General features: G+C 34.8%; 1 protein-coding gene across 2 annotated transcripts in view; it reads right to left on the bottom strand.

Moving 5' to 3' along the window:
* Positions 1-7,855: 7,855 nt before the first annotated feature.
* Positions 7,856-22,887, bottom strand: part of LOC123786752 (sulfotransferase 1 family member D1) — a 35,461-nt gene continuing 20,429 nt past the window's right edge. Inside the window, exons 3-8 of one of the 2 annotated variants that reach the window (XM_045789128.2) lie at positions 17,812-17,937; positions 16,906-17,003; positions 14,260-14,386; positions 13,279-13,373; positions 10,545-10,725; positions 7,861-8,228 (exon numbers count right to left, since the gene is read on the bottom strand). In XM_045789128.2, coding sequence (XP_045645084.2) covers positions 8,116-8,228; positions 10,545-10,725; positions 13,279-13,373; positions 14,260-14,386; positions 16,906-17,003; positions 17,812-17,937 — 740 coding nt within the window. In that variant the 3' untranslated portion in view covers positions 7,861-8,115. Of the gene's footprint in view, positions 8,229-10,544; positions 10,726-13,278; positions 13,374-14,259; positions 14,387-16,905; positions 17,004-17,811; positions 17,938-22,887 lie in introns of both variants that reach the window. The other variant, XM_045789131.2, reaches the window with a different exon arrangement.

The following is a 22,887-nucleotide window of genomic DNA, read 5'->3' as shown; positions in this document are numbered from 1 at the left end:
CCCTCTCTTGCTGGCTGTCTCTATATCTGTCAAATAAATAAATAAATAAAAATCTTTAAAAAAAAAAAGAAATCAGAAGGAAAGAATGGAAGCACAAAACAGGATTTTTAACAATGGCAAACTAACATTCAAAAAATCTCTCCAGGATAAAATAAAATTTACCACAACAACTATTGCAGAGCTAATGAAATCAGAGAAACCCAACAACGAAAGATGTCTCTTTGGTAAGACTGTGAGTTGATAATATTAATAATACTGCACTAGAATTTGTTACCATAAGCCTGCCTTCATGTGAGTATGTGATCAAATGGGCACTATTTCCAGACCTGCATAGACCTCCAAAAGCCCAGCTATTAAAGCTGCAATAAAATGATTTCAGGTTCGTAGTGGCCACTGATGCCTGAGAAATGCAAATACAAATATTCTGTAAAGAATAATGTCTTAACTATGGGTCTCTCGGGATTCCCATATGTAAAGTTCACCCAATTATTACCTCACAATAAAATTGCATAGTATAGGAGGAAATAATCCACTACAAAAAAAAAAAAAAAAAAAGATCGTGGAAACAAAGATGATGGATCTAAGTCTTTCAATATGTGAAGTGTTGGTTTTATCAGGTGGGGAGTTTAAATTAATTATGATTAAGTATTTTAAGAAATAAGATATCAATAAAATTAAACTATTAAAATGGTTATGCAGCTGCAAGAAAACACTGAAACACAATTTTAAAAATTAAAATCATAGAAATACAAAATTCAATAGATGGACATACAACAAAATAGTACAACTGAACAACACTAAAAAACTGAACAGTCCTAAAAAAGAATGACAGCAAGAGAGAATATGAAAGAAAAGAGTAAAAGAACAGAGATGTAGAAAATAAGATAACATGGGAAATTCTAACATATGTGTAATTAAAGTTCCAGCAGGAGAGAATAGAAAGAATAGGGGAAATAAGTTATTTAAAGAAAGGATGGATGAGAATTTCCGGAAATTATGAAATGTGTGGCTTCCTAGGCTCAAGATATACAGCATGTTGCAAACACGATACATATTTTTTAAAAATCCAGTTGTGAAACTGCAGATAACAAAACGAAGAAAATACCTTAAAAACAAGAAAAAAGATGAACCGTAAAGGAGTAACAATTGGACTGCCAATCAAATTCACAATCAATGATAAGAGCTGGGGTCAGTAACATAACACACTGAAGTGTTGTGAAAAAATATCTGTGCAATTTGAGTTGTGTGTAGCAAAATAATTTTTTTAAGAGCCAATTATTAAAAACATTTTGTGCCTTTAACTAAAAGCTGAGAGTTTATCACCAATGGAACTTCACTACAAGTTAAAGAATAAAATTCAAGAAGAAAGAAAGCAATCCTGGTAGAAAGTTCTGAGGTTCAAGAAGGAATGTTGAGGGACACCTGGTTGGCTCAGTTGGTTAAGCGTCTGGCTTCTGCTCAGGTCATGATCCCAGGTTTTTGGGATCGAGCCCCACGTGGGGCTCTCTGGTCAGTGGGGAGCTTGCTTCTCCCTCTGCCTGCTTCTCTCCCTGCTTGTGCTCTCTCTCGCTCTCTCTCTGACAAATAAATAAAAATCTTAAAAAAAAAAAAAGAAGGAATGCTGAGAAAACATGATGATAAATATAAACAAATTATGATTGTGTAGAACTGAAACAACTTGGGAAGCATAGGATTAATAATAAATGGCAAAACTTAAATACAAGACATATTAGTTGAAGAGATGTGTGGATTGTTACACAGGATTCTAAGTTTCTTTTATTACTTAGAAGGGAAAGTTCAAGATTTTGATTATTTTTAAAACTTGTTAATTATCCATGAAAAATTTTGAGAGGAGTTACTAAACTAATAATAATGATAATAAAGCATATAACTTCCAAACAAGTAGAAGTGGAGGCATGAATAGGGAAAAATCAATCCAAAAGAACCAAGAAATAAGAAAAAAGGTGAAAGGCGACAAAGAAGGAAGATAAGAAAGAGAATAAATATAAGTATAAAATAAAATGGTGGAAATAAATCCAAATGTATCTGCATTGTAACAAAAAATGGGTTAAATTTACCATCAAAATACAGATGACTAGATCAGGAAAAAAGATGCAGCAAAAGTCTTTCACAAGAAAATACATAAAGCATAAAGAAGAGTAAGACTAAAAATAAAAGGATGTTAAAGATATACCTGCAAAATACTAATCAGAAAAAATTATTAGGCACATTAAGATCAGTTAAAACAGACTTGAAGACTCATAGCAATTCTAAAGAAAAGCAAGGCTTGGAAAAGTGATATAAATTTTGTTCTAAAACTGCAAGTTACTGGACACAGACCTTAAACCTTTTAGAAAAATTAACTCAAAATGGATCACCTACCTAAATGTAAAATGAAAAGCTATAAACTCCTAGAACGTAACATAGGAAGACTATCCAGATGAGCTGAGCTGTGGTAACAAGTTTTTAGGTACGACACACCAAAGGTACAGTCCATGCAAGAAAGAACTGATAAACTAGAATTCATCAAAACTAAAAAACTTTTTTGGTCCTTGAAGCACACAGTCAAAAAGAATGAAAAGACAAGCCACAGAGTGGAAGAAAATATTTGCAAAAGACATATCTGACAAAGGACTATTCTCCAAAATGAAACAAAAAACTGTTAAAACTTAAAAGTAAATAAACAAACAACCCAATTAAAAGGGGCCGAAGACCTTAGCATGCACCTTACCAAAGAAATTATAAGGATGGCGAGTAAGTACATGAAAAGATGCTCCACATCATATGTCATCAGGGAAATGCAAAATAAAACATCGGCGAGATACCACTAAAACACCTATCAGAATGACCAAAATCAGGAATCCTGACAACATCAAATCCTGGCAACAGGAACTCTCATTCATTGCTGGTGAGAATGCAAAATGGCACGTCCTCTGCAGAAGACCATTGAGCAGTTACTTCTAAAAGTAAACGCACTCTTATCACATGATCCAACAATCACAGTCTGTGGCATTTTCCCGAAAAGGTTGAACATTTATTTCTACACAAAAATGTGTGCAGGGGTGCTTAGCACAGCTTTATTCATAATGACCAAAAGTTGGAAGCAGCAAAGATATCCTATGGTAGGTGAACGGATAATTAAACTCAGACAATGGAGTATTACTCAGCGCTCAAAAGAATTGGACTACCAAGCCACAAAAAGACATGGAGGAAAACGAAATGCTTATTACTAAGTGAAGGGAGGTAATGGGAAAAGGCTATCTACTATACGATTCTAATTATATGACATTCTGAAAATGGCAAAATTATTGAGACAGTAGTAAGATTGGTTGTTGGTAGAGGTTAGTTGGAAAGGAGATGAATAGGCAAAAGAGGATTTTTAGGGCAGTAAAACTATTCTGTATGAGAATGATAGATACATTAATATATGTTTAATGTAATTATATACAAAAATTATATACATGTGTCATATATTTTATATGTAAATATTATACCCAGTTTATATATAAAATGCAATCCATTTTTTAAGTAATCTTAAAAAAATAAATCTGGCTGTGACAGTATTGGTTAAAATTTTTCAGGGATTCCCCCATACCTTTTGGTTAAAGTTATAAACCCTTACATTTTCACAAGAACTTTGTTAAAGTCCTTGGTTGAGATAAAAAATTTAATATTTTTCCACTTTCTTCAGCATAGTATATATATGTTTTCCCATTTCAAAAAATAAAAATACAGGACATACTAATGGACAGGATTCATAAAGCTAGTTTATTTTTGGTTTAAACTGCTCAAGGAATCACATGTAATTCTATACTTGCTAAAAAGACTTCGAGAGAAATACTGATTTTTTATATTGAAAAATTTTATCTCCCTAAAGAATTGGAAGCGATTGAAGGTAAGTCTCTTTCCCTCTTTGGATGCAGTAGTCTTATAGGAGAGAGACCACATTTATAAAATGGAATTCTCTCTCTCATTCTCTCATTCTCTCTCTCTCTCCTTCTTCTTTCCCTCCTCCTTCTCTCCCTATCTTACTAATTCTTTAAAACTATTTTAATGAATTCTTCCTTTGTTTTCTTTAACATTTAATATGAAAATTCTGGTCCATATCTATTATTGTTTTGATTCTAATAATTCTCTCGACATCTTCCCACTCCCTATCTTTTGGCACAGAGACCAGTGATAGCTAATCGTTTAGAAAGTTCTAATTTATAAAATTCTAAAGAAAAATGCCCCCCCCCCTTTCCTACTAGAGACACAAACAATGTTGACAGGCAATATATACTCTGTCTCTCACAGCTGAAAGAATTATCGTATCAGAATTTCAGAGATATTTCATATCTGAACAAGACAATTTAACACTTAATATGTAGTCCTATATCTCTCTTTGACTTATTCATTTGTAAGCTCCCCAAAGAAAGAAGCCATGTGCTCTGCATTTGTTTTTTTGTTTCTAACACTGATTAGTGTAGTGATAGAAACACATATCCCTGTGTTCATTAATTGGTTGATGGAAACCACTGAAAACTAAGTACAGGAAAGTGTGGTTTAGAGAAACATTCCCTTTAATGATCCCTTAAGAATCCTATTTATTTTTATAGTTTTAATTTTTCTAAATGTTGTTGTTCTGAATAGAATATGCATGAATTTGAATCGTATGTATTTTTATTTATATTTCTCTTTCCTAGGAGCAGCTCCAATTTCTTCCTTTCTTTCTTTCAGCTGTATATAAGCAATAAGGCTTCCAAGATATAACCTAGGATGGTACACACATATTATAACATTATGTAGTACAATAATATGGTATTACAATTTTATAATTGATATAATTATTAACATATAATCTTATAATAATATATAGTTACTGAATTTATGAAATACTTTTCACACTTTTTAAAATTATATAATCAACTAGAATAGGTCTATTTATAATTACGTATCAGTAGGATATTAGTTTGCTAAATTAATATGAAAAGAAAAGTGAGTGCATATCATTCACTGCAACATAAAAGCAACCACCTACAGCTCTAATCTTGAATATCTTTTCTTTTTCATTTTACTTTCAAAAGTGTCACATGGCTCTGTCTGGCATAGTATCACAGCAATTGTCTTATTTGTTTTAGGTGAATGTCAGGTACTCAAAGTGTAACTACCACATTTTCTAGTAGAGATTACGAACATGCCAAGCTCAATCACTCAACTACTAATTTACTAATTTCAATAAATTGAGATCCCCTCTCTTCAAATTAGAAGTCTTGATGGTTATTATAAAATTAGAATAGTTGGGAGTTAAAAAGGACCTGGTTGATGAAATCACAGGAGATTATAGTATTTATCAATAAAAAGACCCTTCACATTATTTATAGGTCAAATGGTTTACATCAAATGTAGATTTTAGTTAAGTCCACTTAAACTTTCCATTTCAACTGAGAGTTGTGAGTAGACAATATTTAATATTTTTAAGGTCCAAAGTGTTATTTTTATACTAAGTCAAGAATTACAAGTGCAGCGCTAATGTTTTCTGAATCAAAATACTGGCAACATGATCTGAAAATCGCCTTCACATATATGAGAAAAGGGCGAAATATCTGAAGTGAGAACTGTTATGAAAATCCAGGGTATGTGATTACTGTAGTTCATGGCATTGTTTTCCTTATCAAAGCCTGCTGTGCTTATAGTTGCAGCATTAATATTGAATAGGAATTATGTTTTGTCCACATTTGCATGCGGGCTATGTTTTTTAGAAATTTGAAATGTGTTTGATTCTCCACTGTTGCTCTCCAAAAACAAAATAAAACAAAAACCCCAGAAAACTAGCATATTTTAAGCCAAAAATAATATATCTTGATGTATTCAAAACACAATTTTAAATCTTCTTTTTTTTTAATGTTTTTTTTATTACATTATGTTAGTCACCACACAGTACATCCCTGGTTTCTGATGCAAAGTTCGATGATTCATTAGTTGCGTGTAACACCCAGTGCACCATGCAATACGTGCCCTCCTTACTACCCATCACCAGCCTATCCCATTCCCCCAGCCCCTCCCCTCTGAAGCCCTCAGTTTGTTTCCCGGAGTCCATAGTCTCTCATGCTTCATTCCCCCTTCTGATTACCCCCCCTTTCTTTATCCCTTTCTTCCCCTACCGATCTTCCTAGTTCTTATGTTCCATAGATGAGAGAAATCATATGATAATTGTCTTTCTCTGCTTGACTTATTTCACTTAGCATTATCTCCTCCAGTGCCGTCCACGTTGCAGCAATCTTCATTGAATAGGGGGAGCATAGGACATAGAGGATATTGGCAGAAATTTGGGATGACCACTGGTTCATTGATGACATTGTACTGGAAAACCAGTGTCAGTTATTTGTATTATAGAACAAATCTTATTACTTCCTAAATTTATAATTTGGGGAAAATCATTTAAATTCTTTGTGATTTTCTCTATCTTTAAAGTAGTCATAATTAATATTATTTTTAACTATTTTTTATAAGAGCAGGGGGAGAAGCAGATGGAGAGGGAGAGAAGCAAGCCCAATGGGGGACTTCCAATGTGGGGCTCAATCTCACAACCCTGAGACCATGACCTGAGCCGAAATCAAGAGTCAGGTGCTTAAACAACTGAGCCACCTAGGTGCCCCAGTCCTAATTTTTGAGAATATCTATAAGGTGAAGAAAAGTGAGGACACTTCAAGATCTACAGTAAGTCAAAATAGGAAATAAATATGGATTAAAAGAAATTTGAAAACTCAGTTTGGAGCATCTAATATAGATTCTTTTATTATTAAATCTCTACTATGTGTATATATCATAGTCAAGAAAAAAATAAAAACAAAATCCAAGAATACTTATTATTTATTCTAACTTGAAGATTTTTGAAACAAAGCAGTTTCTCTTATTGCCTCAAAATGTATGAAACTTGAGAACATCTGTTATTTTCCCCATCAGAGAAGATTTTCAGTGATCTTTGTAAATGTAACCACATCTGGGTTAGCTGGAAGTCATGAGGTATGATTAACATTCAATGGCAGGGATTTGAGAACATGGAAGAGGGAGAATACAGGATAAGTTAGTGAGGAATATGGAGATAAGTGTAAATGACTGTTTAAAAAAGATCAGAAACCAAACTGTCCTTTCTTTATACTTTTACTCAATATTTGACATGTGTGGTTAGGGGCACTGTCAGTTTACTAACTAGGAAAATTGGGAAAAATTAGAATATCTTTAAAGAATTGAATGAAGATCAGTTAAAGTAAAGCCATGTACATCGTATAGCATGGTGTTTGGCACATAGTAAGTTCTCAGTAAATATCAGCTCTTGGTATTGTGGCTCTTTCTTATGTTCTTCTTACAATTACTTCTCTGTATATTCTTTTTACTGCTAACCTGTCTTAAAGTTCTTTGAATTCAGGATCCATGTTTTATACTTTGTTTTCTCTGAGGCACATTATTTATACACAATTTATTAGTTTGATATTATGATAACTGGTGATTTTGTTTCTCTGACAGTAACTACTGCATTATTATGCAAGCAATACTTTGGTAACGTTTGTTGATTACTTTCTTGTTGCTGTTTAAGATCATTAACATATAAACTGTAGCAGGAGACTAAGATTGATTGATAAACTATCCAAAATGTAATCTACAGTAAACCATTCTAGGGCAATACTTTTCAGTGAACTCCTTGCACAAAAATGTCATCATCCTTGTATTACACTGGCATCATTCTAAGCATATAACTAGAGAAATTAAAGCCTTTTTAAGGGAATATTTTGGTTCTAATCTATCCATCTTGAAGATCCCCCTAATTATCTTTTTTGCAAGTCCAATGACCCAGAACTTGAATTTAAAAAATAAAGCAGGTATATTTATAGATTTTAAACTTCATTTTATTATTCTGTCTTTAAGAACATTGTCGAAGGTGATTAAAATCATAGCGACAGTATTGGTTTTTCATACGTAGACTTTGAAATTCTTTGAATATTCTATTACAAAGCATAAATATTAGTAAATACAGAAATATCAACATACAGAATTTTTGTCACTAAATGCTCGAAGGAATTGTTTTTCTTTTAATTTAAGTGCCAGCTAAAGGAGTCAGAGAAAGAACAGGATTTCTTAAATCTCTGAACGAAACCGCAGTGTAGACCCTTTCATTTTCTTTTCATAATCTTTTTCAAATCTTTCATACTGGGCTACAGTGAACTGGTTTTTCCAATCTCCTGAAATACCTGTAAAGAAAGATAAAGTGGTACATTTGAGACTACTATAAAATTTCCTTCTTAGATCAGTTTTCGTTTGAATTCCCACATGTGTGTTTTTAAACCTTTAACTTTTTCATATCTGCTCCATAATTCCATTCCTCACTCCCAAACTCTTGGACCTTCTTAGTTTTCAAAAAACAAACAAACAAACAAAAAAAAAAAAACAAAATCATGGATTTTTCCAGTAGCTTATATAAAGAAGTAATCCCTTCAATATTTCAAGAAATGTCACTGGGAGAAAATCCAGTGTCTCAAAATCTTTATTCTTTGGCCTCAAGAGCTTTGTTACCAAAAAACAGAGAATTTTTCAGTCCTTTTAAAACTATATTTTCCAGTGTCAAGTGATAATTTATGAAAAAAAATTTCTATGATCAAGCAAGATTTGGAAATGAGTGGGTTAAATGTAATTAAACATATATATTATTACAGGATAGCTCAATTTTCAAAAGACTAACCGTATCTTAAAACCTTGAAGGAAGGACAGAAGGTGTAGCATTTGCAAAGAATATCTGATAAAAACAATGCCATTTCTCACAGGTAATCTAGAAGTCATTTGCAAGCTGAGTTTTAGGGGGAAAAAGGGGGCAGGGAAGAAAACATGCCAAGATAACTTTGTTAATCCGTTCCAGAATTTCTCAACTTTGGCATTTTATTTTATTTGTTTATATTGCTGCTGTTGACATCAGCAGCCAGACTGTTGGCTGGGCAGACGTGAGACTGCCCTGTACATTACAGTGTGATTAGTGGCATCCTCAGCCTGTACAGATCAGATGCCTACAGCACACCCTTAGTCATGACTCTCAAAATGTCTTTGGATGTTGCCAAACATTCCCTGGGAACCAAAATCATACCTGGCTGAGATCCAGAAATTCCTAGAAAGACTTGTCCATGGCCTACTTTCTAACTTTCTAAAAAAAAATAAATGAAACAAATCTCTGGGATGCACGAAGACACATCATAATTAATGAAATTACCCTTAATAGTCCCTATATAAGCTGTTACCAAAATACTTGTTTCTCCAAAACTGTCTTAGATTATTTTAATAATTATTCACTCTCTACTGTAAGATTTTACACTTTGCCCACTGACATGTGTTGTGTGATTCCTCTTTGCCTCATTAAGTTTGGGCTTGGATTTTGGATATGCTTTGGTTAATGGAATTTGAATATGTCCAATATATACCACATCTAAACAGAAACTTTAAAGACATTGCAAGTTTCCAACGCCTCTCCTGCTCTTCCTGTCTACTATGATATTGGGCATATCCCACAAATGGGTGCCTTTTTCAGCCTGTGTTTCAGAAAGAGAAGACGTAAGAGGCTGAGACCATGAAAGTCAAGTAAAACTGATCAGAATCAAAAAGAGCAAACAAAACTGCCCCAGCCACTGGTGGCCAACATTCAGCAACATTAGACAAAAAAGAAAACTTGTGGTTTTAAGCCACTGAGATTCTTGGAGTTGTTGTGGGTTTTTGTTTTTTTGTTTTGTTTTGTTTTGTGGCTTTTGTTTGTTTGTTTTTTTTTAGATTTTATTTATTCATTTGAACAAGAGAGACAATGAAAGACCAAAGCAGGAGGAGGGTCAGAGGGAGAAGCAGGCTCCCCGCAGAGCAGAAAGCCCATGACCCTGGGATCATGACCTGAGCTGAAGGCAGACACTTAACCTACGGAGCCACCCAGGTGCCCCTTGGAGTTGTTTGTTTTATAGCAAAACAAATACATACACAATTAACAGAATATCTCCTTCTCTCTCTCTCTTTTTCTCTCTCTCTCTTACATACAACACATCTTTATTAAGGGACTATTTTTGGCCAAGATGCTAGCTATACATTGAGATAATGTTGAGGATGCAATGATTTACAATATCATAACAACCTCAAGGAATTGACGCTTTTCATTATTCATTTGGTATGCTTAACATCATTTAAGCTGGCTACCCACCACAGCAAAAATTTTAAGGAATATGAAGCATATCTAGAGAGTTCAGACAAATGGAAGGCATTCTTCTGATACACCAAAGGATGCCAAGACCCATGCTTATCAATGCATAGGCTCTTGAGTAAACATTTCTCATTAGAAGGTCTGTCTTACCTGTTAGGCTTATAGAAATTATAGTTTATTTGCCACAAATTATTTCCCTTAAGGTTTTTTTTGTTCCTATTTTTTTTCTTGCCAGCATACTCAATCTCTTTCCTTTTCCTATAATATTGCTCTTTGCTTCCCACCTACACTCTCCATAACTGTAATTAGCAAGTTGTATAGAAACTAATATATGATTTCTCACCCTTTCTCATGAAGGGAGATACAGAATGATCCATATCAAAATCTGGTACAGTGCTGTAATTTGCACTTGGATTCTGCTTCATCACATTGAAAGAGCTATGATAGAGGATTTTATCCACTGTTTCTTCTGATAGATCTTTGTCTAGAAACTTCAACAACTTCTGAATTTCATGCTTTGGATCCTAAAAAAATTATAAAGAAAAAGAATTATTTCAGGCAGATTTAGTCATGAAATAGGCAATGTATTTAATAAAGTTCTACATATGTCAATGTGGTGAAAGAAAGGATTTTGTATTTTTATGTGCACTGTTCATTTTGCTTTCCAAAGTACACATCCTATTCTTGGCCAGGCAACCATCTGCTAAAAGGAAGAGTAAATTTTGTTTGTTTGGTTTTTTTCTTTTTCAAATTTTTATTCAAATTCTAGTTAGTTAACATAGAGTATAATATTGGTTTCAGATGCATCTCTTACATATAATACCCAGTGCTCATCATAGCAAGTGCCCTCCTTAATACCCATAATTTTGTTTCAAAAAATGCAAAAAAAATCTTTCACACTCAAATAAGAATTAACCTGTAGGATAACAAATGGTAATAAAGCAAGCTACTATTATCATAAGGTATAATTTTCAAAATCCTTGATCTCCTTTTTTAAATCATATCTAATATGAAGAATAGATCACCTACCAAACATTTTTTTAAGATTTTATTTATTTATATTAGAGAGAATGATAGTGAGAGAGAACATGAACGGTAGGAGAGGAAGAGGTGCTGAGGGAAAGGGAGAAGCAGACTCTTTGCTGAGCAGGGAGTCAGATGCAGGACCCTGGGATCATGAACTGAGTGCAAAGCAGATGCTTAATGGACTGACCCAGGCACCCTTACCTACCAAACATTTAAAGAATAATTAATACCCATTCCCATGATTCTCGAACTCTTCCAAAAAGTAGAAGAGGGAGTAATAATTCCAAAAACATTTTACAAGGCCAGCATTACCCAAAACCAGATGAGAACAACACAAAAAAATAAAAGGCTAATATCTCTGATGAACATCAATGCAAAAATCCTGAATGAAATGCTAGCAAACAAAATTCAACAGCACATTAAAAGGTTTGTATACCATGATCAAATGGGTTTTATTCCAGTGATACAGAAGTGGTTCAATATCAGCAAATCAATCAATGTGATATATCACATTAACAAAAGGAAGGATGAAAATCTTATGATCATTTCAAAAGATGCAAAAAAGCATTTGACAAAAATAAAACAGGCCATATATGACAAGGTCACAGCTAATACACTCAATGATGGAAAGCTGATAGCTGTTCCTCTAAGATCAGGAACTATAGTATGTTTCAGACTCCTTAGGATAGCATGTAAGAACAGTGAAAGAGTAGCATTCATGCCAAATAGTTTGTGCCCTATTACCCATTGGAGAGGTGATCTTCTTGGTGGCCCAAACCAAACTGAGGTTGGGAGCCAGAATCTTAGTGACCTCGTGAGATCAGGCAGAAAGGTAATCTGTTTAGCTTTATTGAGGTACCCATCCGAATTCATGGAAACAGAACCACAAAGTTTCTATAGTGGCTCTAAAAGAATCTGTTTCTTGTAGAAACAGAAATGAACTTGGTGGAAATCAGATACACATCTTAATTATTCAAGGGGAAGAATCAATCACAGTGAAATCCCAGTTGTGTCAGGTCTATCCTGTGAAAGTTAAATGGAAGAGTGTTGGGGAAAAGGTACATTGCGCAGGCTTGGAATGGGAATATTTGGGGTGGATTTGATGGCACAGTGACTCTGGAACTCTTGAGTAATTTTGAGCCTTTTCCACCAACAGATGTAGATTCTCCTTCCATATTTGAGGAGACTAAACTTCTTTTGCTTAAAGACCTTATTATATCTAATGTGCGAAGTTTTCTTTCCAGATAACACCTATCCTCTTCAAGATCCTCCCCAACCGCTACTTGTTGCTTCTAGACACATAATTAGGGTAATATGTCACCCCTTAATCCAGAGTGGCAGGTAAAAAAAATGCTTTAAACAAGATGTAGAAGAAGCTGGGAATTTAACTAACAAATCTGACAGAGGGGGTCACCTTAGCTGGGTAAAGTGGTTTCCCTAGAAACTATAGAACAGATTTCCCAAATAAGAAATGAAGGGTAGTCATTGTTATCTAAAGGAATTTAGGTGTGGACAAGCTTCCTGAAACATTCAATTTAAGAGACATGGAACATTTCTTAAATAGACTATTTAAATAATCAGATCAGGATAAATTTTTTATCAAATTAGAGAGTGAATTAATTTTCATGCTAATAACCAGATAGAAGATGAAAAAATAAAAACAAGATGTTTTATAAATTAAATTACATGTTTTCCCCACTCTAAATTGTCTTAATGATTTTGTATTTCATGTAGAGGCAGAAATCATTGGCATATTTGAAGAAGGCAGTGGGCATACTCTCATTTAGGTTTCAAGATCATTTTCTCTGAGTGGACAATTGAAGGAAAATGAGGTACTCCAAATAAGTCAAGTTAGATGCCTGAAGTAGAGCAGGAGGCAGTAGTACTAGAAAAAAAGTAGTTGAGTAAAAGATCCATTTTCAAGGCAGAGTTACCAGGAGAGTGGATTAGTAATATTTATAGATTAAGAAGAAAGGAAAATGATTAAGAACAAAAAAAAGATGAATCTTAGGTTTCCTTAAAAATAATTAAAAAATTTATAATTGCCTCACCTCTTTCATGTCTTCATAGAATAGGTAAAGGATACGATAATCATTCCTCTTCTCCCACCAGCCCTTCACATGGTCATACCAAGAACCAAAAGCCACTAAATTGGAAGATATAATGTTTGGAAAATTAAAACTATTCACATAAAGAATTGTTAGATATTATTCCAAGTCATCATTATCAACACAAACACACTTATTAGTTCAAGAAAGAGGGATGGCAGGATAATTCCCCCTGTTCTTACTGAATTTGCAATCTATTTGGAAAAGAGTGGCAGGGAAGTTCATAGAAGAAAGAGAAAGGGAGAGAAAATCATAGGGATGTAGAGGTTAAGAAAGGGTTGCAGAGGAAGAAGAGTATATTTGGATCTAAGAAGAAGAATTGGGTTTTGATAATAATAAGAATAAGTAGACATTCTATGGACAGAGAATAGTCCAAGAAGCATTGGGAGTAAAAATTTGCAAGATATTATTGAGATGTTCTTGCCTTGAAAAGATAGTTTTTATAGAAGAATGTTTATATGAAAACTTTAAGTAGAGCTACTACTATTGGCATAAATATGTTTCCCTGAAAGAGAGAATGTACAGGTAGAGAAACAGAAACTTGAGGATAAAATCTTTAGCCAAGAATTTTCAGTGTATATAATAAAAATAAGGGAATGGTAGAGAAAAGAGAGTCCAAGAAATATGCATAAAATCAAAACAATACAACAGATGCACAGTAAGAGAAGAAAACGGTCATCACTAAGCACTAACGAAACAATAAGACTAAGAACTGAAATATTTGCATTACATAGTCCCCAAAAGTTCTTAGAGGGAAGAGACAACTATGTATTCTGCTTCCTCTATAGTCTTCCTAAAACAGTAGTAGAGTGTTGGGCACATATTAGGTTTATAATAAACACAGATTTAAATTTGACCTTTCTATCTCTTTGAAAAAAGACTCTTCATAGAGAATTCCTTGATTAAAGTAAGAGTTGGACCCACCATTCCCAGTGATGAATTTATCCAGGAACTCCTCCCAGGTGCCAGGCTCTGGGTGTAATTTTGCCATCTGGTAGAAATAATAGTAAGACACAGCCACGTCCTTAGCATTTCTTGCCACATAGACAATCTGTGGGGAGATATGGGAAGTCGTCATTTCACTTATATTATTTAATAGTTTGTAAACTTTTGCTTATCTTGAAAGAATGCTTATTTCTCTTTTGTATTTCCTTTTTAGATTTTGAAAAGAATATCTCTTAAAACACAGAAAACCAAGTATCATAAGAATTACAGTAAGTATTAAATTAACAAAAATGAGCTAATATTGTTCTTAAATTTAGAATATTTTTCTGTATCACTTATTAAAACATACAAAAAGAAACATAAAAGTTACAAAACAAAAAGATAAACTTTTTAAAAATTTTTTCATTATTAATTTTTTTTAAAGAGAGAGAGAGAGAGCATGTGCGCATGAATTGGGGGGAGGTGCAGAGAGAGGGGAAGAGAGATAATCTTAAGCAGGCTCCACGCTCAGCACAGAGCCCATTGTGGGGCTCCATCTCATGGTCCTGAGATGACATGAGCTGAAATCAAGAGTTGGACACTTAACCTACTGAGCCACCCAGGTGCCCCTAAAGTAAAATTTTTAAAGCTGAAAAATGCCCTATTTTTAATTGAAAATAAATTACTATTTGGGTACATTTAATCAATAATGATTAAACCTTCTTCATTCTGTTCATGATCACATAACAAGCATTGCTGATTTGGTGTGATATTAAAATTTATTTTATTATAGATCCCTAAAATCTGCTTGGAAACAGAAATTTTGAGCATATTTCCCAATAGATATGACATTGTTATGTCTCAGTGGTGATTAGGTTTTCAGACAAGTCCACTGAAATCCATTAAGCTTACTTCTCCCCTAAAGTACATCTAATAATACTGAGGGCCCAGGCACCCACGCAGTAAATAAATCCCTAAGGGAAAATGCATTCAGGAAGAAATCTCCTTTCCTCTAATTAGAAACAGTTTTCTTCTTGTCTTCCAGTTGATGGGAAAAGGAAATGGGAAATTTTATATCCCCGAGTCACTGAGAGTAGTTCTCATTTTCTGGGATAAGAAGGGATTGGGTGGAAAGAGGTTTTTCGAAAGATTGAGTATAGAGTTCTAAGAGTTGAGATTGTTGCTGATGTAATTTCTTGAGATAAACATTTCCAATAACTTCCTAGTTTGATACCAAGAGACTATGGTAATGAGCCAACTGTTTTCTTCTAATATCATCACCTCTAAGTTCTTTAGTGAGGACTGCTTCCACTTGCCTCAGTGTAGATAGAATGTGCATTGAAGTACTATTTTAGTTACTGACAACTAGCAACTACCCAACTGTCCATTGATAGTCCTGTGAGTAAGTTGGTTGTGAAATATTCACGTAGACATAATGGAATTCCTTATATTAGTGGTTCTCAAACATGAGCATGACTCAAATTCACCTGGAGGTTTTACTAAAACTCAGATTTCTGGACCTCATTCCCATGATCTTTGATTCAGTAGGTCTGAATTGGGCCTGAGATTTGCTTCTCTCACATGCTACTTTTGCTCAGGGTACCACATTTTGTGATCCAGCAGGCTACATTAAAAAAAAAAAAAAACAAAAAAAACAAAAAAAACAAAAAAAAAACAGGGTGACAGCATGATAAGACTTGATCTCATAAATATTGTGTTAAATGAAATAAGTTAAATATTCAAGATTACATACTTTCCTATGACAGGCAAACTATAATAAAAACATTCAGGATAGTGGTTATCTTTGAAGATAGGGATTGTTGCCCAGGGTGTGAAGAAGCAGGGCTGTTGGGGTGCTGGTAATGTTCAATTTCCTGATCTGGGTGCTGGTTTCATGGGAATGCTTACTCTGTAAAAATTCATCAAGCCGTAGGCCTAAGATTTATGTACTTTTCTCCATATATGTTATACTTGAATTAAAATGGTTATTTTAGGGGCGCCTGGGTGGCACAGCGGTTAAGCGTCTGCCTTTGGCTCAGGGCGTGATCTCAGCGTTATGGGATCGAGCCCCACATCAGGCTCCTCCGCTGGGAGCCTGCTTCTTCCTCTCCCACTCCCCCTGCTTGTGTTCCCTCTCTCGCTGGCTGTCTCTATCTCTGTCAAATAAATAAATAAAATCTTTAAAAATAAATAAATAAATAAAAATAAAAATAAAATGGTTATTTTAAAAAGAAGCCTAAAATGAACCCATTATATATATAAATAATATAAAAAATATATAATTATAAATCCATATTTGTAAATTATAATTATATTGAATTCATGAAGAAGCAGTTCTAACATTATTTAAATATTTGGATGTTAAATATTTAAAAGTAGATACTAAGTAAAGAGATTTAGACAGAAAGACAGACATTTTAGCGGACAGAATACCTGAGAGATTCTCAGTGCTTGGGCACTAAGTCTATATCTATATATCAATAGCACTGGTGTCCGTCGGTGTTATTTCAATCCTTGGGTATAGGGACCATACTATTATTTTTGCAGTGATTTATCCAGGGATTGCAATATCCCATCATAATTTCTACATAATGAGCAAAGGAAATTTCAACACAAATAAGGATTTTTTTCTTTAAATGTTGCTACCTTGCAGTTATTTTTCCAAAATGAAGAAGGGAGAAGTTGAACAGGCAGGTGTGTTTTCACTAATCGAGGAGGCTGCATTTTTTTCAACTCCTCCACACCTACAAGTGCAAAAGTTAAACTATATAATAAATGTGGAATCATAGAGGTCAATTACAATAAAATCTAAGACTTTGTAAACATTAACTCCACTGTATGGCTTGAAATAACTATATGGCTTCAGATACATATAAAATCTACCATGAGATCAAAACTGATAAATTCTGGTTAGTGATGCTGTTTTATTTCCTATGTAGAACAGACAATAACTGTCTGTAGAATCTTCAGATATAACACCTTGCTGAGGTAGAAACAGCAATAGGCCAATATCAAGACATCCAAATTTTTCCTTCATTTATCTTTCTTTTTCTCATTTACTATATGGGAAACTTGAACTAGAAGATTTCAAAATCCCTTTCCAGTTTTCTTATATTCAAATTATAAGATCAAAGGAAGCCATGAAGCTCATAACTAATTTTTAAAATTTTAGTAATGCAAGACCATCCATAATTCTGTTTCTTGACTCTGTGAACATCAACTAACAAGCAATAGACATGATTTTATATTGGATCAAACCCTGACTTTTCTGTATATAATGATTATACATTTAAATGTTGAAGACTTCCATCTGTGCAATTAAGAAAAAATATATACTCATCAAAATGTCCTCTTATGCAGGTATTATCCTTGGGTGCAGAAGGACTATAATATGCACATTAGTACAACCAAATTCTTACTCTTCTATTATAGACACTTAGGATTCACTGTCCAAGCTCTGTATATAGCAATTCCTATCATGACTCCCCCAAACACCACAAAATGATAGGAGGATTTATTCCTACGGTAAAAAGGAACATTCAGAGAAAATACCATTCTCGAGTCCAGGAATGATCAATTCCATGAATGGCACTCGTTTGTATATTGCGTCCCGCTTACATTTCTCCGCATCCCCGTTGTTATAGATCAAATCCAATATTTCACTGACCCAGGTTGTTCCTAAGGGCAAAAAAATGAAACAACTATAAACTTTGTCAAAAGGCTGTAAGAGGTTCAATATAAGATCGAAAACAAGGGGCGCCTGGGTGGCGCAGTCGTTAAGCATCTGCCTTCAGCTCGGGGGTGATCCCGGTGATCTGGGATCGAGCCCCACATCAGGCTTCTCCGCTAGGAGCCTGCTTCTTCCTCTCCCACTCCCCCTGCTTGTGTTCCCTCTCTCGCTGGCTGTCTCTATCTCTGTCAAATAAATAAATAAAATCTTTAAAAAAATATATTGAAAACCAAACAGTGCTCTTCCTTTCCATCCTCCTTTTTTCTTCCCACTTTTCTGAGGAGACATCCTAATCTAACTTGAACATATACATATGTGTTGTGTGTGAGAGAGTGAGACTAAATTTAATTAAAATAATCATAAAGTAAGTCACAAAAGGTAAGTGAAACACGGATAATTTAAGAGACAGTCATGTAGCACACCCTCCTGAGTGGAATGCAGAGGGAAGGAGCCAATTTCAAGAAATCTGACAGCAGCAATTTGTACAGTTTTTATTAATGTCAAAAATGTGATTACACTTTGGGACCGAAGAGTAATTGAGGCAAAAACATTCCGTGGAGGTGTGAAAAAAGGATAGAAAGAGAACTTTGGGATTGCATCTGTGGAGCCTAGGTGCTACTCAGAAACAAAAGACCATAGATCCTAAGTGAGCGGAGTTAGATGGAGTCCCTGTGGTCGTTATGAGATTGTGTCTCATTAGTCTTGAGAAATGGATCTAAGGTACAGATGGTCCCTCCTTTTTTAACGATAATTTTTTATTATGTTATGTTAGTCACCATACAGTACATCCCAAGTTTTTGATGTAAAGTTCCATGATTTATTACTTGCGTATAAACCCCGTGCACCATGCAATACGTGCCCTCCTTACTACCCATCACTAGCCTATCCCATCCCCCACTCTCCTCCCCTCTAAAGTCCTCAGTTTGTTTCCCAGAGTCCATAGTCTGTCATGGTTCATTCCCCCTTCTGTTTATCCCCCTTCCTTCTTCCCTTTCTTCTCCTACCAATATTCCTACTTCTTATGTTCCACAAATGAGTGAAACCATGTGATAATTCTCTTTCTCTGCTTGACTTATTTTGCTTAGCATTATCTCCTCCAGTCCTGTTCATGTTGCAGCAAATGTTGAGAAATCATTCTTTTTGATGGCTGAGTAATATTCCATTGTATATATGGACCACATCTTCTTAATCCAGTCATCTGCTGAAGGGCATCTCAGCTCCATCCATGATTTAGTTATTGTGGACAATGCTGCTATGAACATTGGGGTGCATATGGCCCTTCTCTTCACTACGTCTGTATCTTTGGGGTAAATACCCAGTAGTGCAATTGCTGGATCATAGGGTAGTTCAATTTTTAACTTTTTAAGGGACCTCCACACTGTTTTCCAAAGTGGCTGTACCAATTTGCATTCCCACCAACAATTTAAGAAGGATCCCCTTTCTCCACATCCTCTCCAACAATTGTTGTTCCTTGCCTTGTCAATTTTTGCCATTCTAACTGGCGTAAGGTGGTATCTCAATGTGGTTTGATTTGAATTTCCCTGATGGCTAATGATTTTGAACATTTTTTCATGTGTCTGTTAGCCATTTGTATGTCTTCATTGGAAAAGTGTCTATTCATATCTTCTGCCCATTTATGATTTGTTTATTTGTTTCAAGTGTATTGAGTTTGAGAAGGTCTTTGTAGATCTTGGATACCAGTCTTTTATCTGTAGTGTCATTTGCAAATATCTTCTCCCATTCTGTGGGCTGCCTCTTAGTTTTTTTGACTGTTTCCTTGGCTGTGCAGAAGCTTTTTATCTCGCTGAAGTCCCCAAAGTTCATTTTTTTCTTTTGTTTCTCTTGCCTTTGGAGATGTGTCATGAAAAAAGTCGCTGTGGCTGATGTCAAATGGATTACAGCCTATGTTCTCCTCTAGGATTTTGATGGATTCCTGTCTCACATTGAGGTCTTTCATCCATTTGGAATTTATCTTTGTGTATGGTGTGAGAGAGTGGTCAAGTTTCATTCTTTTGCATGTAGCTGTCCAATTTTCCCAGCACCATTTATTGAAGAGACTGTCTTTTTTCCACTGGATGTTTTTTTCCCTGCTTTGTCAAAAATTAGTTGCCCAAAGAGCCGAGGGTCCACTTCTGGGTTCTCTCTTCTGTTCCATTGGTCTATGTGTCTGTTTTTGTGCCAGTACCATGCTGTCTTTGTGATCACAGCTTTGTAGTATAGCTTGAAATCCGGCAACGTGATGCCCCAGCTTTGTTTTACCTTTTTAACATTTCCTTGGCAATTCGGGGCCTTTTCTGGTTAGTCTTATTCAAAAGAATAGAGAAAGGACCCAGATTAATAAAATTGTGAAATAAGGGGAGAGGTCACAGCCAAACCAATGAAATAGGAAAGATCATTGGAAACTTTTATCAACAGCTTTATGCCAATAAATTAAACAACCTGGAAGAAATGGATGCCTTCCTGGAAACCTATAAACTACCAAGACTGAAACAGGAAGAAATTGATTTTTTAAACAGACCGATTAATTATGAAGAGATTGAAGCAGTGATCAAAAACCTCCCCAAAAACAAGAGTCCAGGGCCTGACGGATTCCCCAGGGAATTCTACCAAACATTCAAAGAAGAAATAATACCTTTTCTTCTGAAGCTGTTGCAAAAAAATAGAAACAGAAGGAAAACTACCAAACTCAAACTATGAGGCCAATATTACCTTGATCCCCAAACCAGGCAAAGACCCCATCAAAAAGGAAAATTACAGACCGATATCCCTGATGACTATGGACACCAAAATTCTCAACAAGATCCTGGCTAATAGGATCCCATAGTACATTAAAAGGATTATCCATCATGACCAAGTGGGATTCATCCCTGGGATGCAAGGGTGGTTCAACATTCACAAATCAATCAGTGTGATAGATCATATAAACAAGAAAAGAGTCAAGAACCATATGATCCTTTCAATTGATGCAGAAAAAGCATTTGACAAAATACAGCATCCTTTCCTGATTAAAACCCTTCAGAATGTAGGGATAGAGGCTACATTCCTCAATTTCATAAAAACCATCTATGAAAAGCCTACAGCAAATACCATTCTCAATGGGGAAAAGCTGGAAGCCTTTCCCTTAAGATCAGGAACACTACAAGGATGCCCACTCTTGCCATTATAATTCAACATAGTACTAGAAGTCCTTGCAACAGCAATCAGACAACAAAAAGGGATAAAAGGTATCCAAATCAGCAAAGTAGAAGTCAAACTGTCTCTCTTCACAGATGACATGATACTGTATATGGAAACCCCAAAAGACTCCACCCCCAAACAACTAGAAGTTATAGAGCAATTCAGTAATGTGGCGGGATACAAAATCAATGCTCAGAAATCAGTTGCATTTCTATACATGAACAATGAGACTGAAGAAAGAGAAATTAGGGAATCCATTCCATTTACAATAGCACCAAAAATCATACGTTATCTCGGAATTAACCAGAGACGTAAAGGAGCTATATTCTAGAAACTACAGATCATTCTTGAAAGACATTGAAGAAGACACAAAAAGTTGGAAAAATATTCCATGCTCATGGATCAGAAGAATAAACATAGTTAAATATCTATGCTACCCAGAGCAATCTACACTTTCAATGACATCTCGATCAAAATACCAATGATATTTTTCAAAGAACTGGAACAAACAGCCCTTAAATTTGGATGGTCCCCTCCTTATAATGATTTGACTTACGATTTTTTGACTTTACAATGGTGTGAAACTCATAGGCATTCAGTAGAAACTGAACTTTGAATTTTAAATTTTGATCTTCTCCTGGGTTAGTGATAAGCAGCAATCTGAAGGTTTCTGTCGTGAAGCTGGACAGCAGCAGCAAGCTGCAGCTCCCAGTCAGCCAGGCAATAATGACGATAAACAACTGATACACTTACAACCAGTCTTACCCACACAACCATTCCGTTTTTCACTTAAGGTGTAGTATTCAATAGATTACATGAGATCTTCAGCACTTTATTATAAAATAGGCTTTGCATTAATTTTGCCCAATTGCAGGCTAGAATAAGTATGCTGAGCACATTTAAGGTAGGCTAGGCTAAGCTATGATGTTTGGTATTAAATACATTTTCAACTTATGATGAGTTTATAGGGAGGTAACATCATCATAAGTCATAAGTATATAAGGATATGATCTATTTAATTATCTACAGTATTCAATGATCAGGTTATTGAGGCTGGGCTGAAAAAGCAATTATAAGATAGGAGAACAATATCTTCTTAACTCTTCCCATCCCCTTCCTCTTTACCGAACATGTAATGAATGATAGTCTCTAAATTGAATAATCATGGGTGGAAACTAAAAAATTAAATGAAGTAATTAATCTATGCACTACATAGATTTTTGGCCAATGAACTGCACAAGGATATACTTTTGGATTGGTTCCATAAATTAGAATACTTTAGGCCTTTTTAGTCCTTTCTTGTGGACAATTCTTCCTTTTCATCCCTAAATCATGAATATGAGACTATCTCCCTCATCCCTTTAACACAGACAATTACAGTGCTAAGAAAAAGGTGAGTCAAATTAATACTATCCTTGAAGATTTTGTTGCCTCATCTGGCTTAGGCTTAAGCAATGATTCATGGGGAAAAAAAGAGACCTAAATTCTAAAGTACAACAGAACACATTTCGTTTCCTGTCAGTGAATGGTTCAAATTATGGCCACTGAAATCTGATAGAAAGAAAAACCATTTTAGCTATGCTTCAAATTGGCAATGTTTATTTTCAATAGTTTTTGAAAAAAAAAAACACATGATTTACCTCATATAAGGAGTAAGTTAGCTTGGATCCTTTACAACAAAATTAACAGGGAAATGATATATTATTAACTTTAAGACATGT

The sequence above is a fragment of the Ursus americanus genome, chromosome 8 (assembly GCF_024610735.1).
Source record: "Ursus americanus isolate L20-20 chromosome 8, mUrsAme1.1.p, whole genome shotgun sequence".
Classification (NCBI taxonomy): Eukaryota; Metazoa; Chordata; class Mammalia; order Carnivora; family Ursidae; genus Ursus; species Ursus americanus.
This window is presented reverse-complemented; position numbering and strand designations above follow the sequence as displayed.